Here is a 16,545-nt window from a genome sequence, read left to right on the forward strand (position 1 = left end):
TTCCTCTCTCTCTCTCTCCCTCTCCCCCTCTCTCAGTTCTTCCTTACTCTGTTCATCCTCTGCCTCTCCTTCAATGTCTAGGTTACCCTCATATTGGAAGGAAAAACTGACAGTTTCTTCCTAAGCTGTTGTCTTCACCCAGACTTGCCTCCTACATCCAAAAGGTAGCCAAGGATGTCTTATCTCTTTGGCCTTCAGGCTACCCCAATAGCCCCCATCCCAGGATGAGAGATATAGACAGAATAAGTGAGTAGATGATAAGGTATCCATAAATTCAGCTCTTATGTATACACTGTATGACATCAATTTTTTCCACTGTAAGTCAAAGTTTCAGCTAGAACATCCAATCCTTGAAAGCACTAAGCCACATGCATCTACTGCTCCTACCAGTGAACTTCACTAAACCCTCAAATAACTTCAAAGGCTGGGCAGGTACCAAATACTTGAAGCAGCCAAGTGTGCAGCAATATGGAGTGCTGGTGGCAGTGGTTTACTAGACTCACTTATATTAAACAGGCAAACTTAAAAATATAGTATCGTCTTTGCAAACCACATGAAAACACTTTCAGGCAGGCTTGGTCCTCAGTGCACAACTTCAGACCCCTTATTTGGGATTTTTCAAAACCCTGGCAAGCCATTGAGAAGTTCCACTATCTGCGTTCTTATTCTTAAAAATTCAGTTCAGTCCCCCTGGGGACACGTTCATAGGACATCAGAACATTTTTACACTCGCACTTGCAGTTATTTGGCAAATACGCTTTTAAAAAGGCCACAGAAAATGACAAACAAAACAAAGGCTATTGCATATGCAAAACCCTACAACATAAAGCAGAATTTTCTTCCAAGGCTCTAATTAGCACATCCATTCCTCACATGCATGAACACTAAAATGTCCTATTAAACAGTGGGTCATCCATCAACGTGTGTAGCACCCAGCAGGGTTTCAGCACAAAAATCTAACTTTGCCAAGAAATTACTCCCATAAAATTGTCTCATGACTTCAACTCCTACAGTGATAATACCTAGATCAGCAATAAGAGAATTTTTGAAAGCTACATCAAGCCTTGAAAAGCTTTTCATAACTGAAAAACATAAGACCTATATTAATGTAACAAACCATTTTCTTTGACAGACATTCAATGATGAATTAGGCAAGCAAAGCTGGGGTGGAAGTCAAGTTGCAAGGAGCAAGAAAGGGAAAGGTGATTCACCGTTATATAAAGCAGTCTTCCCAGACTTTAAACTAAAGAAGATCATGTCACCTTAAACACATACAGAAAAGTAATTGCCTGTTGTCAGAGAAATGTATCCTGGCTTTGTAGAAATTATAGGGCATAATTATGTCACATCAATCCTATAAATTTCAGCAGAGAAATTCTGGAATTTATTTAGTCCATATCCCACTTTGATGGAATGTAACCAATTACTTTCTTTTACACGCCCAAACTCCTCTCTCCCACCACCACCCACATACAAATACTTTTGCTTGCCATCTATGATAGTTATTGTTAGGTTTCACTGTGGCTAACATATTCAATTAAAACACTAATGTAGTACCTGTTGCTGTACAGGTACTTTATAGAGGGGATTAAAATCCTTAAACAGTTGACTTTAAGTAAAGGAGATTATCTTACATAATCAGTCCATTGAAAGGCCTTAAAGGAGAACTGAGAGATCCCTGGAGATGAAATTTCACCTGTGGACTGCTTTGGCTCATACCTGAGAGTTTAAGCCTAGCTTTCTCAACAGCCATTCCTATGCATTTCAGAACTGTATGATTCTACTGCCCAGCCGGCCCACCTTTCATGCCTAAAGATCTGATGCATAGCCTCTGATCCAGATCACTTAGCCCAAGCCCTCTTTGACATGAGCAGGAATGCAGTGACAATTAATGCAAAATAACACTAAGTCAGATACATGCAACAAGAGAGAACTTGGCTAGAATAAGAAGACCGCATTGTCTTGGTTCTAAAATAACCTCACACTCAATCTAGAATGAAGGATCTCACTTGAGCTGAAACATGAGACAACCTATCAATAACTCATTCGAGGTTCAGATTTTACTTGAATTTGGACCTTTAATTTCATCTGTCCAACATTTTGAATGTGTTTTTAAAGTAAGAATTGTCTGCAATTAAATTTAACTGTAGATACTCATGTTTAAGGTAGAGTGAAAAAAAAAAACCTAAATAGATAACAAACCAAAAAAATCTTCTTGGGGTACAAACTTAATCTCATCATTATTCTTTATTACTGAAACAAATTCACTGATTTAAAGATGAACAAAAATAAATAACACAGAAGAAAATCATACAATTAAATTTAGCATGCAGTTATTTATTCCTATGAAAATCCTCCTGTTTTTCTTCAAAATCTACAGGTAATTCATTCACCGTAGTGGACTTTTTCCTCTCTCCAGTAGAGAAAAATTTACCTTTTCTATCACCAGCTGTCAAAAATTTTAGAATCACCAGTGATGACAAAAGTTGTTGCTAATTTCAGGAAGGGGAGAGGTTAGAGTGGTTGTCAGAACTCTCAGAACATCAGCCAATTGAATAAATCAGAAACTAGACACTTAGACTTCCGGGAAATGGGGCCATTAGCTTTAGAATTAAACAAGCTACTCCTAGGGAATAAACTGCTATTAACTTTCATTAGCTAACATGTGCCCTCTCAATGGAGAGGGAGGAATGCTGTGATATAACATGAGAGACAGAGAGTAAAGCAGGAGGGCCTATAAGGACATGATGGACGGTCAGCATTATGCTTTGGTTACATAAGGCATTTATTTCTTGGCTCACCTTGGGCTAAAAAGTATAGCAATAAAATATGTTATGTTGCCCATATCAAGAAGTAAAATTACATAATGGATACCAAATTATGATATTCCCGCTGAAAAAAAATAGGCTTCTTTTTGTTAGTTCTCCTTTTCTTTTTCCTCTGTTCTTTTTCTGCCTGCCTCATCCACATGCCAAGTCAGAAATTTCCTCTCAATCTCCTCTCAGTTTTGGTCTTCCCCTTTTCTCTTTCCTTTTACTACCGCTATGTGTTGAAAAACCACGGAAGAGCTATAACTATGCCCCCCTTGGTTTGACTGGCCACAGGCCAAAAGGAAAGACAGAACAGATTAGAGAAGCCAGGACGTTCAGACCAGGTCACTGAGGTGCACGGCATGACATGTTCTCTAGCTTTGTACCAATACACTTCACAGCCTCTTCCCTTTCCCGGTGTCCTGTGCCTACACCGGGTTCTCGGCATAGGAGAGACAGATGCCTGACCTTCGCTGGGGAGAGCACTAAGGTATATTGCCCTGTTCATCTTCCAGGTTATTTTATATAAGTGGAGGACACTTAACAAGCCCTTCCCTCCTCCGTCACAAGCTGTGCTTACCCTGCCCCCGAGTGTCCTCCCCTCCCTCCTATGGAAGGTAAACTTAGTATAAAGATGCTAGGAAGGCATAAGACCTTGCACTTGCCCAGCTAGTCTCGTGTGAAGTGTGTGTATGTGTGTGTGTTGGGGGAGGGGTGAGCAGAAACTATGGGGAATGAGGGAGAGAGTGCAGGGCATGTGTGGTTTGAGAGAGGTTATTCAATATTATTATGATACATGTTTTTATTTGGAAAATAAAGCGTACCTATTGTCTTACTAATACAAACTATTAAAAGAAAGGCTTCAAAACTCGTCTGAGGTTACAAAACTATGTGGAAAATAGACTCAACATTGCAAATAGGAGCAAAGGCACAGGGTTTCAATGTCAGTGGACAGGTATATAAAGTTTTTGAACTGTCAGAGGGAAACAAGATGTTATAAAGCTTGATAAATACCATTCTGGTCATTAGTGCTCAACACGCACAAAGCAGTAACTACAGGAAGAAAGGGGTCCCACAAATCAGGGGTCCAGGCTTCGGCACTTCTGCTTTCCATCTCCAGCTCCCTGCAGCCCCCGACCCCACCCCCATCCGCACCCCCACCCACCCCCGCCTTCATTCCCCTGAGAAGTGTGGAGCAGCCCTTTCCCTGTCCCAGACCCTGGCTCCTGCCCCACTTACTCTCCCTCTAGTGACTCACAGAAGCAAGTGCAGAGTTACATGAATCAAAGATGTTCTTCCCATTGGCCATCCATGGTCTAGATAGAGGAAGGGTTGGATGCAAAGAATACCTTCACAGGCAGACACCTTGGTTCTGTCCTCTTCCCCAGTAGAGAGCAAATGGCAGACTTTTGGTTTCTGCTCTGATCTTGTCTGCTTGCCTTTCTCAGACACTCTTGACCGGAAGCTCTGGGACCGGGACACAGAAATCTCAAATTGCTTCATCACCTCCTCGTCAGTGTCAGAAGATGTGCACAGCTCTTCATCATTTCCAAAGCTGTTCACTGGTAGCAAACAAGAGCCATGAGTCTCCTGCAGGGCCCGCAAGAATACAGAGATATAAACCTAACCAATGGGCACAGACACCAAGGGGGTGAGGGCATGAGTGTGTGTGTGGGGGGGGAGAACAATGGGGAGATAAGGACAAATATGTAATACCTTAATCAATAAAGAGAAAAATTTTTTTAAAAGACTACAGAGATAGACCATCATAGAGAAACAGAAGAGCATGAGCAATTGGTCTGGACCAAGCAGTCCCAAATTGTACAGAAAGCATTTAAAGCATGGTTGGAACACACATTTGAGTTCAAATGAATAAACAGGAAGAGACAGCTCATGGGGGGTAATTAGAAGTGCATGGCAAGAACCCAGGAGGAACCATGGGGACAGCCCTAATCTACACAATGAGCCCTCTTGCTGAGCCGGCAGCCCTGCTGATTTGTTATGGTGCTGACACGTTCTCATAACTGGGAAGAGGACCATTATCCGTGCACGTGCCTCATGCAGATCTAGTTACCATGACAGAAAAGCTCTTTGCTTCATCTCAGCTATTAAAACCCAGAGCCAACTGAGATTTGCCAAAAGCTTCCTGGTTTTGAAAAGAGACATCCATAGTGTGTGTGTGTGTGTGTGTGTGTGTGTGTGTGTGTGATCCTGTTTCTACTAGAAATGTTCTGATGCCTTTCTCAACACCAACAACCCAGCCCAAATACCCTTTGAATTACTTATACTGCTTCCCCCACATTCCCCACATCCCAGCAGACAGGTCCTCTCTCAGTTTCTCCATCATGCCAAAATCATCCCCACCTTAGAGTTCTTTGCCTTTGTTGTTCTTCTGCCTGGAACCCTCCCTACCCTGGCTCCTCTCATCATTCAGATGTCAGCTCCACTGTCACTCTACCCTAATCACTTTCCACAGCCTGTCTGAAGCAGTTCATAGCACTTTCCATCTCTCTTCTCTTCCATAACTTCCATAAAAATAAAAACATCACCTGTTTTGTTAACCCATGTGTACCCATTATGTAAAACAATGCTTGTTGCATAGTGAGTGCTTAATAGGCACTTGTTAGGTGTTGAATAAATTGGTGAACACCCAGTGTTTTATCCCAACCCTGAAGCACTCTCCCCATCACATATACACAGTTCCCTGTGCCTGGAACACTCGTCAGCCCCATCCAGACTAGTCAAGAATCTAGCTCACATTCAGGTCTCAGCATTGACATCAGTTCTTCCAGAAAGCCCTTCCTGACCCCTTAAATCATGTTCAAGTCTCCTTCCACGTGCTGTAAGGTCTCTCTATGCCCTGCCCTGGCAGTGCTCCCTCCGGAGTGTGGCAGAATTACCTGTGTAATTGCCAACCATTCCACCTAATCTGTGCACACATGAGGGTAAGAGTACATCAGACCGCCCAGCTCTGCATCCCTCCAGGCCTGATCTCTGTGCCAGGCACATGGCAGACTACTCTGTAAATATTTTCTGAATGTGACTTGGAAATGAAAAATAATGAGAAATTATTTTTTGAAAATTTCCTCCTTCCATCCAAAAGTCACAATGATTCTGGGGAAGAATGTGGCTGCTAATTCACAGATGGCTCCTAAGATCACTTCTGAATCAGAAGCTAAGCAGACATTAAAAAGCCATATTTTAAGTGAGAGAAAATACTTTAAAACACCAGTCTGGTCAAAACACTTATTCTCTGGCTCATGTAAGAGTTGATATGTTTGAGGTTCTTTGGGAGACTAGTAATAATAACAAGCACTTTCTGAATATGTTTTATGTGCCAGCAACTGTCCTAAGTGCCTTACACATATTATCTCATTTAACCCTCACAAAATCTCTATTATTATTCCTATTTTCCAAGTAAGAAAATTGAGGCAGGAAGAAGTCTACAGCTGGCTGAGATAACACTGCCAATAAACGATAGAATCAAGACTTGAATTAAGGCAGCCTGCCTCTCGAGGCCACGTTTCTAATCCCCATTCTGGAGAACCAGAGAGAGCTGGTGGAAGTAATCCTTATTCTGCGTACTCACACTAACTACCTGAATCCCTGTCGCCAAGTCCCTTAACCTCTCTGGCCCTGCTTCCTCATTTGTGGGTCATTCCTAACATCCGGATCATTTCCCAGGTCTTTTCTTGATCTAAATTCTCCGACTCCCAACTTCCTGCCCACAGGCATTAAAATTTTATGTTTCTCTCTTTTTTGGGGGGCGGGGCGGGTAGCAGCTAATCCAAGAACATGGGAGCACACTGTTGTCAGTTCACTCAATTCTATCAGCTGTGACCAGTGCCATGGGAGGACCTGAGAAGCTAAGTGTCAGAAGAGACTAGATTTTCCATTCATAATCCAATGCATTCCAACAAAAAACCACCACAATGAGCTGCCTGCTCATGTCTCAACATGCTGGGCACTGCACTCTGGAATGGGGTGAACCATCACATAGGGGAGACATCCAGAGACATAGTGAGGCAAAATTAAACTCCACCTTTAGCGTATAAAACCAGCTACACACCTGGGATGGAGACAGAGGGATATATGCACAGGAGGGGTGGATGGATTAGACATCTGTTTAGAGCTCTTTTCATCTCTGAGATTCCATTCTACTTTTATTGCTAGGCAGGCATTTTTAAAATTTAACTGGTTATAAGTCATCAATTTCAAATTAAGTGAGTTAGCGCATGGATATTTTCCCACATATAAAATCAGTAATTAGAATTCATTAATTTATCAGTATGTGGTCCTTGGTGGTGGTGGTGGTGGTGTTTTTTTTCCAGAAAGTCACTGATCACCCACAGAGCAAGATTCGCCTCACTGATACAATAATCATGATAGTAATTGTAACATTTCCCATTTACTAAACACATACTATATGCCAGACACCTTTCTTGGAACGTTGCGGTATTATCCCATTTAATCATCATAGCAACACCAGGAAGTAGAGATTATTCTTATTCCTGTTGTAGAGATGGGAAACAGAAGCACAGAGAAGTTCAGTAACTTGCCCAAGGCAACACAGTTAAGTAGCAAAGCTGAGGCTTAAACACAGAACCTATATTCTTAGCCACTGTGCATATCACCAGACATCATTGCATCAGGACACTAGAGCCATATCTAGCTTACTTTTCAGTGGAAGTTGAGAGAACTCTGACACTCCTACCCTGAAATCTGCCAGGAGGTTGTCTCCTTTGTGAGAAGAAAAGAGCAGTGAGAAGAATGGTTAGTCCATGTGGGAGTGAATGCTTATAGACAAGCTGCAGTATAACTGGCTATTGCTCCTTATGGGATTATAAACACACCTGCCATGCTATCCTTAGCCTTACTCCCCAAGGGTCTCAGGAAATTCTCTGCCTAAATAGCAAAACCACCCATCCCTCCTGGAAACCACTGAGCAGCAAAGTACGTCCACGGTAGCACTATTACAATGATAAAATCAACCCGATATACAGCACTTATCATGTGCCAGTCATTGTTCTGGAACTGTTAGTCTATTTACTCCTCACAATAACCCTTAATGAAATAGGTACTTTATTATCCCCATTGTATGGATGAGGAAAGTGAGGTTAGCAATTTGCCACAATAATAGCAGTTAATAAATAGTGGGATCAATATTCAAACCCAGGTTGTCTTGCTCCAAAGACAATGTTATAAATTACCACATAATCTCCTTCTAACCCTCTGCTGTCTCAAGGAAACAACATCTTAAATCCTGGTCAAAATTAATATAACTTGTTTTGTCACTAAGACAAAATCACATAGGTTGGACTGGAAAGGATTTTCATAAGCATCTATCTATTCTCATTTTCACAAAGAGAAACCAAAGCCCAAAGAGGCAAAGTTGTCTTCCCACAGCTATACCATGCCAGGACCAAACATGGGTCTCCAGTGTCCCACATCAATGAGTTTGCTACATTATCTTCCAAGCTCTCTCGCCAATGGGCTATTTTTCACACTAAAATTTTTACTTGTCTTTATGAATTATTCCGGTGATTGTGGAGGTTGGGGGGTGGTGGACGTGGAAGAGGGCATAGATGGAATAAATGGTGATGAAAGAAAAATTTTATTAGAAATAAATATAAAGATAAACAAATAAAAGAAGAAAAACCCTAACTACTCACCTTGTAATGAATCTATGTCAACAACTAAATAATGAATCTGGATTTCACTCAACTGAAATCTTTGATAATCACAAAGTCTCACCTAAGTTGTGGCACTTATCTATCTGATATGTAAGGGCATATCAAATACCAAGTTCAAACCCCTTTCAAGCTAAGTAACCCGGGAACAGTGCAGTAGGGATTTGTATTAAAATCTTCACCCCTTCATCTAATTAGCTGGCTAAAATAACAGAAAAAAGTCGCACAATTACCCCGGCTATAGATATATCTTGAAGTTACCCTTGTTCCTTTCCTCAGTCACAGAATGCAGAGAGATCTGAGCTACCACCTACACATCAGACTCTTCTGAACTCTCTCTAATGCACCGCCACTTAGCCTCATCCCTTTGTTCACACACTACTAAGGTGCTACTGTGGGCTTCTTGCACTGGCAGGAAGATCATGACTTTGACACGAAGAGAGAGCTATCTATAGACCCACAGATATCCAGTCCTACTTCAATGAAGTCATATTGTCCCTCCCTCTGAATTTAATAATTTATTTCTATTTTAAATAGATAGGGGCAGAGGAAATGATATCTCCATCTTGCACATTTAAGAGAGGAAGGTAGGTCCCTGTCAAGTGTAACATCAGTTAAAACAAGAGTGGTTAAGGATGTGGAATCTGGCATCAAGCTGACTGAGTTTGAATCTTCTATTTGCTATTTTAAGACCTAAGCAAGTGGTCTGCCCACAGCTATACCATGCCAGGACCAAATGAGATAAACCGTATAAAGGTACTTAGCACATGCCCAGCTTATGATATGTTAACTATTATAATTATGTCCCCTCATGGCAGTGCCCTGTGTAGAAACCCTTTTATAATGCCTTGTAGTTACATGCAAAGGAAAGAATGTGCCTGTTCTTGCAATGTATAACTTAAAGACTCATCATGAGAGTTGTTGTGGGAGAAGGGTAGAAGAAACAAGGATCAGAAAGGAGAAGATTAAGTTGATATGTGGGTTGCATGGCCTTCCTTACCTCACCACTCTTTTTCCCAAGTCTGGAGGTGGAGCGCTCTGTAAGAGCTGGCAATGCTGTCGCTCTGTAAGAGTTGGCAATGCTTTATGGATGTGGGCAGTGCCCAACACCTGCTCATTTTGTTGTTTCCTTTAAGACAACAAAACCACCAACTGGTAAGGCAAGGAGATTATCTTAAGCCTGTCTGCTGCTATTTTACAGGTGAAGAAAGAATTTCTAAATGATCAGTACAGCTCCAAGATTATTAATTTCTTCCCACCCACATAGGAGCAACTAGATGGAGGGAAGAACTACTCATATCCTATAGATGGGAAGTAGAGATAGGTGGGGGTAGGTTGTGCTTGGTGGTGCAGTCCTGGGCACTACTTTTACCTACAATTATAGGAAAGGAAAACCCTTATATAGAATATCTGGCAAATACCCACAGCAAATGTCTGCCCATGGAGGTTGCATAAGGATAAAAATAAGATGCTGATTAAAGTGAAAAAAAACAGAAGGAAGGTCAAAGGTAACAACTCACATTTCAGATCCTAAGAAAATGGCCACCACAATTCAGCCATTCTTGGATTCAGGAAAAATAGGCAAATATATTTATAAATCAGCCAGCCTTGATTTTTTTCAAACTATGCTCTATAGAAGTCTAGGGTTCCTCAAAGAAGCTTCAATGCCACTGTATAAGTTGAGATAGGGATGGCTGTGCTGAGCAGGCTGAGCTATGAACCATCTACCCAATCAGGGCTATCTCACACTAATATGGTTTATTGTAAGATTCTATTGGGAAATAGAAAAAATAGGAATCCTGACACTGAAAATGTTTGATGTAATCCAATTCCCTCATGCTATAGAACAGAACCTAAGGTGAGACAGACTACTTAAGAGACTTATTTTAGTCAAATAGCTAGTTAGTGACAGAGGAAGAATTAGCATCTGGTTCTCCTGTGCACACCTGTTTTGTCACCCTACACCTTGTATGAAATGTTTTGATAACTCTACTTCATATATAAACAAAGAGATGGCACATGTAATAGTTAACTATGAGTGAGTCAAATAGAAAATCTTTTATAAAAATTAGTGACATACATAAGTTACAATCTTGAGGAGTCCAGTTCAAATAATAGCAGAGCAAGTGATTTGAATTAACCTACTACTACTACTAATAATAAATTCAGACAAAAAATGTAAACCAACTATTTTAAGACACAGAGAATGAGCAAGGGCAGGTAGACATTGGAGGAAATCCAGTTTTTGAAAGAAGGAAACTTCACTGGGTGAGATACATAGTCACATTGCTTTTCTGCTGAAAGTACTCTTAAGTCAATGAGACAGGGCACCTAGGACTCAGTCGGAAATCTGAAGCCTATTGACTTGTGTGTACAGAATTCAGGGCAGCTAGAACAGCTGGAAATAGACAGAGAAACCCCAGAAAGGAGGGAACCAAAGAGAGGGGAACCCAAAACATGCATACAAACTTATCTCAAACACTTGGCTCAAACCTGAACTATGAATGCATGGGGGAGAATCTAAGGAACCCAGAAAAGTAACAGCTACAGGGCTAAATGTTTGAGCAGACAGTTTGGCTGTATCCTTCCTCGAGGGAGACCAAGTTAGGAACTTGAAGCTGGCCAAGTTAGAGGGGCTTGGTTAACACTCCAGGTTTTCCATTAAAACTCTAGAATAGTAATCTTAGAAGTGAGACTAAAAGTAAAAGTGAATTGAGCCCATAGTAACAAAGTATAAAATCAATACTTCACAAGTTCAAAGGAATCAAGCAGTAATTAAATTGGGGGCTAAAACAAAAAGTAACATTCTGTACAGGAAGATGAAAGAATACAAAGCCTCTATAACATTTCATCCTTAATGTCCACTGTATAATCAAAAATTACTAGACATACAAAGAAACAAGAAAAATGTAAAGAAACAAGAAAAATGTGAATCAGCAAGAAAAGAAGCAGTCAATTGAAACTAGCCCAAAGATGACTCAGATGTTGAATAAAAGAGACAAAATCTTTAAATCATCTACTATAAATATGCTCAAAGAATCAAATGGAAAAGTGATAATAATAAATATACAGAAGGATAATCTCAACAGAAAATAGAAACAATAAAATGGGACTAAGTAGATATCTATACTTGAAAATAAAATCTCTGAAATAAAAAAAAATTCTTGGACTGGTTTTATAGCAGATTAGAGATGCCAATAAACTTTGAGAGATCTCAATAGAAAGAAATCAACTGAAGAACATAAACTTGGAAAAAATAAACAAAGCCTTAGTGAACACTGATGGCATATCAAGTTGTCTAAAATATGTGTAATTGGAAAAACAAAACAAGAAAATGAAAAAAATATTTTAAAAATAATGGCTGAGCATCTCCCAAATTTGGTGGAAAAAAAACAATTCATATACAGATTCAAAATTTGTGGCAACCTAGTTAGAAAGTTCAACAGCTAAGCACATCATAGTCAACTAGCTGAAAATTAAAGATAAAGTAAAATGTTTGAAAGTAGGAAGAGAAAAAATTAAAAAATGGAGAACAATAATACAAATGAAAACTGACTTCTTTCAGAAAAATGAAAGTCAAAAATTACATTTAAGTGCTGAAATAAAAAATAATATTATTAAATTCTATATCCAGAGAAACTATCCTTGAAAAAGGAATGTAAAATCAACACATTTTTTATGTCAATGAATAGAAAATTCATTAGACCTACACTTAAAAAAAAAACATTACAGGAATTTCTTCATGTGAAAGAGACTGGTAAAAATGTAAATTTCCAATCCCAGGGAAGAATAAAGAGCAATTTTGCATATGGTAAATGCAAAAAAGAAATATTTGATGTTTTCTCCTTTAACTTTTTCTAAAGATAAGTGAAGAAAGTATATACTATTGCATTGTGGAAGTTGATAAAATGTGGTGAAATAAAATGTAAGATAACAGTAACACAAGAGAGAGAAGTAATGATTTATACTGCTGCAAAATAAAAATCATTTGTAAAGTGGTATAATGCAAAGAGTAAATGTTGCAAAGTGATAAAATATTAAACTTGAAATGGACTGTGATAAACTAAAGATGTGCATGTATTCTTATAGCAACCACTGAATAAAGAAAATACTAAAAGGTATAACTAAAACCTTAATAGAAAAATGAAAATTGCCCTAGCCAGTTTGGCTCAGTAGATAGAGCACTGGCCCATGGACTGAAGGGTCCCAGGTTTGATTCCAATCAAGGGCATGTATCTTGGTTGCAGGTTCCCAGCCCTGGTCGGGGTGCATGCAGGAGGCAACCAATCAATGTGTCTCTCTCACATCGATGTTTCTCTCTGACTCTCCCTCTCCCTTCCAATCTCTCTAAAAATGAATGGAAAAATATTTTTGGATGAGGATTAACAACAACAAATTAAAATTGCATGCTAAAAACAACAAAAGTAACAGATGCTAAAAGTCAGATGCAACAAATAGAAAACAAACATCAAAATGACATACCTAAACACAATAATATTCATACATTAAATGCAAATAAAATAAATATCCTATTTGAAAGCAGACATTGTCAGGCAATAAAAATGCATGACCCAACTATACGATGACTATAAGAACCACACTTTACATATAAATACACAACAGGTTAAAAGTAAAAGAATCTAAAAAGATATGTTATGCAAACTGCAAATAAGAAAGCTAGTGCAGTTATATTAACTTTGAGTGCCAACCAATATCCTAGGAACTATGCTAAAATTGCCAAGGCATTTTTGCTGATTTTACAGCAGTTTAGGAAAAAAATTATGAATCGCAAGTAAATGAAATTAAATATTCAAAAACTTAAGGAAACCTTTACTACATTGACATATTTAGCAATATCATCACTAATAAAAGCAGACTTAGAACTGGACGCCATTTCGAAGCTTTGATAGCGCTCCCGGCACTTTGGGCGAAAGACAGGAGGAGCGCGATCGCACTCCCCGGCACTCTAGGGGTTAACATCAAAGTAGACTTCAAGTCAAGAACTTAACCAGAGATAAAGAAAGATAGTTTACTTAGCACAATATCCTCTAGGTCCATCCATACTGTCTCAAATAATGAGATTTCATTCTTTTTTATGGCTGAGTAATATTGCATTGTATATATGTACCACCACTTTTTTATCTACTCATTGATAGATAGGCACTTGGGTTGCTTCTACATCTTGGCTATTGTAAATAATCCTGAAATAAACAAAGGGGCGCATATCTTCTTTCAAATTAGTGTTCTGGGTTTCTTTGGATATACTCCCAGAAGAGTAATTGCTGGGTCATAAGGCAGTTCCATTTTTAATTTCTTGAGCAAACTCCATACTGTTTTTCCAGAATGGTTGCATCAATTTGCATTTCCAACAACAGTGCACAAGGGTTCCAACTGATAGTTTACAAAATAGTCCTGGGGGTGAAAAGTACAGCATGTGTTTGTAGTTCTGATTGTAAAACTTTAAACTATAAAACTCCTAGGGGAAAAACACAGGAGAAATTTTTACAATCTTAAAATATGCAAAAGCATGAACCATAAAGGCAACACTGATAAATTAGACTTCATCAACATTTAAAACTTTTGCTCTTTGAAAATCATTAAGAAATAGCCGATACCAGTTTGGCTCAGTGGATAGAGCATCAGCCTGCGGACTGAAAGGTCCCAGGTTCGATTCCGGTCAAGGGCATGTACCTGGGTTGCGGGCACATCCCCAGTAGGAGATGTGCAGGAGGCAGCTGATCGATGTTTCTAACTCTCTATCTCTCTCCCTTCCTCTCTGTAAAAAATCAATAAAATATATTTTTTAAAAAAAGAAAGAAAATCATTAAGAAATGAAAAGCCATGCCACAGACTAAGAGAAAATATTTATACACGTATGTCAGATGAAGGACTTGTACCCAGAAAGAAAAAGACCTTTACAATTCAATAATAGTATAACTCAACACAAACAACCCAATGAGAATTTTTAAACCTACACTTTACAAACTAATATGTGCAAATGGCCTATAAGTAAATGAAAAGATGTTTAACATCAGGGTAACACAAATTAAAGCCAAGATTATATACTAGTAAAGTTTTTTTTTAAGTGACCATATTAAGGGCAAGGAAGTAAAGCATCAACAATTCTTGTACATCCTGGTGGAAATGTAAAATGATAAAACAATTTTGTAGTTTCTTAAAAATTCAAGCATATATTTGACCATGTAACTTAGCCACTCCATTGCTAGATATTTTCCCAAAGGGAAAAAAAAAAAAAAAGCACATGTCCACACAAAGACTTTTACACAAATGTTCATAGAAGCTTATATTTGTAGTAGCCAAAATCTGGAAGTAAGCAAAAAGTACATCAACAGTAACCCAAAAGGTGAATGGATAAACAAATTGTGATATATCGATACACTGGAATATTAGTCAGCAATCAAGAGGAATCAACTATTTATATCTGCAGCAATATGGATAAATCTCAAGTGCACTAGCTGAGTGGTAAAAAAAAAGTCAAAAAAGACTACACTGGTAAAAAAAAATAGTACCCATTATATCATTCCATTTATATAATATTCTAGAAAATGTTAAATAATATATTGTGATAAATAACAGACCAGTAGTTGTCTTGGGGGGAGGGGAAGCTACTGAGAAAGAAGAATGAATGACCATGGGGCATGAGGAAACTTTTGGAGTGATATAAATGTTTGTTTTCTTAATTGTGGTGGTGGCTTCACATGTATAATGAATAAGTCAAACTTGTCAAATTACACACATGCATTTTATTGTATTTCAATTGTACCTCAATAAGGTTTTTTAAAAGTGGTTGAAGTAAAGCTATATCCCATAGTAGCCTTATCTCTCCCCACTGCAAGACATGAGGACCTCCCCTATTGACTGAAATGTTCCCAGTCTTGAGCCATTTCTGTGCAGTTGAGAAGGCTCCAAGCCAATGAGGTCTAGAACTTGTCCCCCTGCTCTGGCCCTAGAAAAGATGTCTGAGGGCCAGAGTGCCCGCCAAATGGAGCATCTCTCTAATCCCCACTGTGCATACCTGGGAAGTTCTTCTGGTTTTCTGATTTATAGTCTGAGTTTCTAGGTAAGGCTTGAAATGCTACCCTCATTTAGCTCTTGTCTAATCTCTGTATGTATCTAGTTATTGGACCCTATTGCCAACAGCCAACAGCTACTAACTAATGTCAAACCTAGAAGTCCCTGAATATAGACAATGCTGTCATAACTCCCCTGATGCCATACTCAGCTCACCTTATTTACCACAAAGAGGAAAGCGTTTGCCTAGATCAGCCCCAAATTTGCCTTGCATCTCTGGACAGGAATTTGTATTACTAGCTATTAACCACTTCAGGCAGGGGTGGGCCCTTTTTTCTGCCAAGGGCCATTTGGATATATATAACATCATTCACAGGCCATATAAAATTATCAACCTAAAAATTAGCCTGCTATATTTGGTCAAACATCTAATTAACTCACCCCTAATGCCTTGGCAGGCCCAGACCAAATGCTTTTGTGGGCCTTATATGGCCCACAGACCGGACGTTCCCCACCCCTGACTAAGGGATATGCCCTGTATCCAGGGCTTCTTTAGTCTCTGTAAGATTTATTTCTCTTCCCCCTCAGGCCAAACTCATCCAAGATATGAGAAGAAGCATTGTGAAAACATTGAAGGGTAGGGTGATTGGCTGATTGTAGGGATATTTTGAACAGACCTGTATTTGCACTCACTGGGCCCTCATTTCTCACTATTTGAACTCTCGAGTAAAATGTTTTCTGGTGGTCTTTGACAATCACTCTAAGCTGTTTCATCACTGCAACAGGGCTGACCTGGACAGGAGCAAGTGCTAAACTGTCAACCTTCCTGTTGCTTTCAAGCTCTGCTCTCTAATTTGTATGCCTCCTACAAGGGAATTTCTTGATGGGACCCAAGTGTTGTGTTGTTTTCCTACAATGGTGGCATTTACATACAAATTAATGGCCAAGACTGTAATTTACTCTGCTGGGAACTGAGGTGACTGGATAATTAAATTTCTGCACATGCAGAGAAA

The 16,545-nt window shown here is 39.2% G+C and overlaps 1 protein-coding gene across 1 annotated transcript in view; it reads right to left on the reverse strand.

Moving 5' to 3' along the window:
* Positions 1-16,545, reverse strand: part of SYT16 (synaptotagmin 16) — a 105,488-nt gene that overhangs the window by 31,894 nt on the left and 57,049 nt on the right. Inside the window, exon 3 of the mRNA XM_070418782.1 lies at positions 4,160-4,372. Coding sequence (XP_070274883.1) covers positions 4,160-4,372 — 213 coding nt within the window. The remainder of the gene's footprint in view (positions 1-4,159; positions 4,373-16,545) is intronic.

The sequence above is a fragment of the Myotis yumanensis genome, unplaced genomic scaffold (assembly GCF_028538775.1).
Source record: "Myotis yumanensis isolate MYYU_CA2020_CCGP unplaced genomic scaffold, mMyoYum1.0.hap1 SCAF_1, whole genome shotgun sequence".
Lineage (NCBI taxonomy): Eukaryota > Metazoa > Chordata > Mammalia > Chiroptera > Vespertilionidae > Myotis > Myotis yumanensis.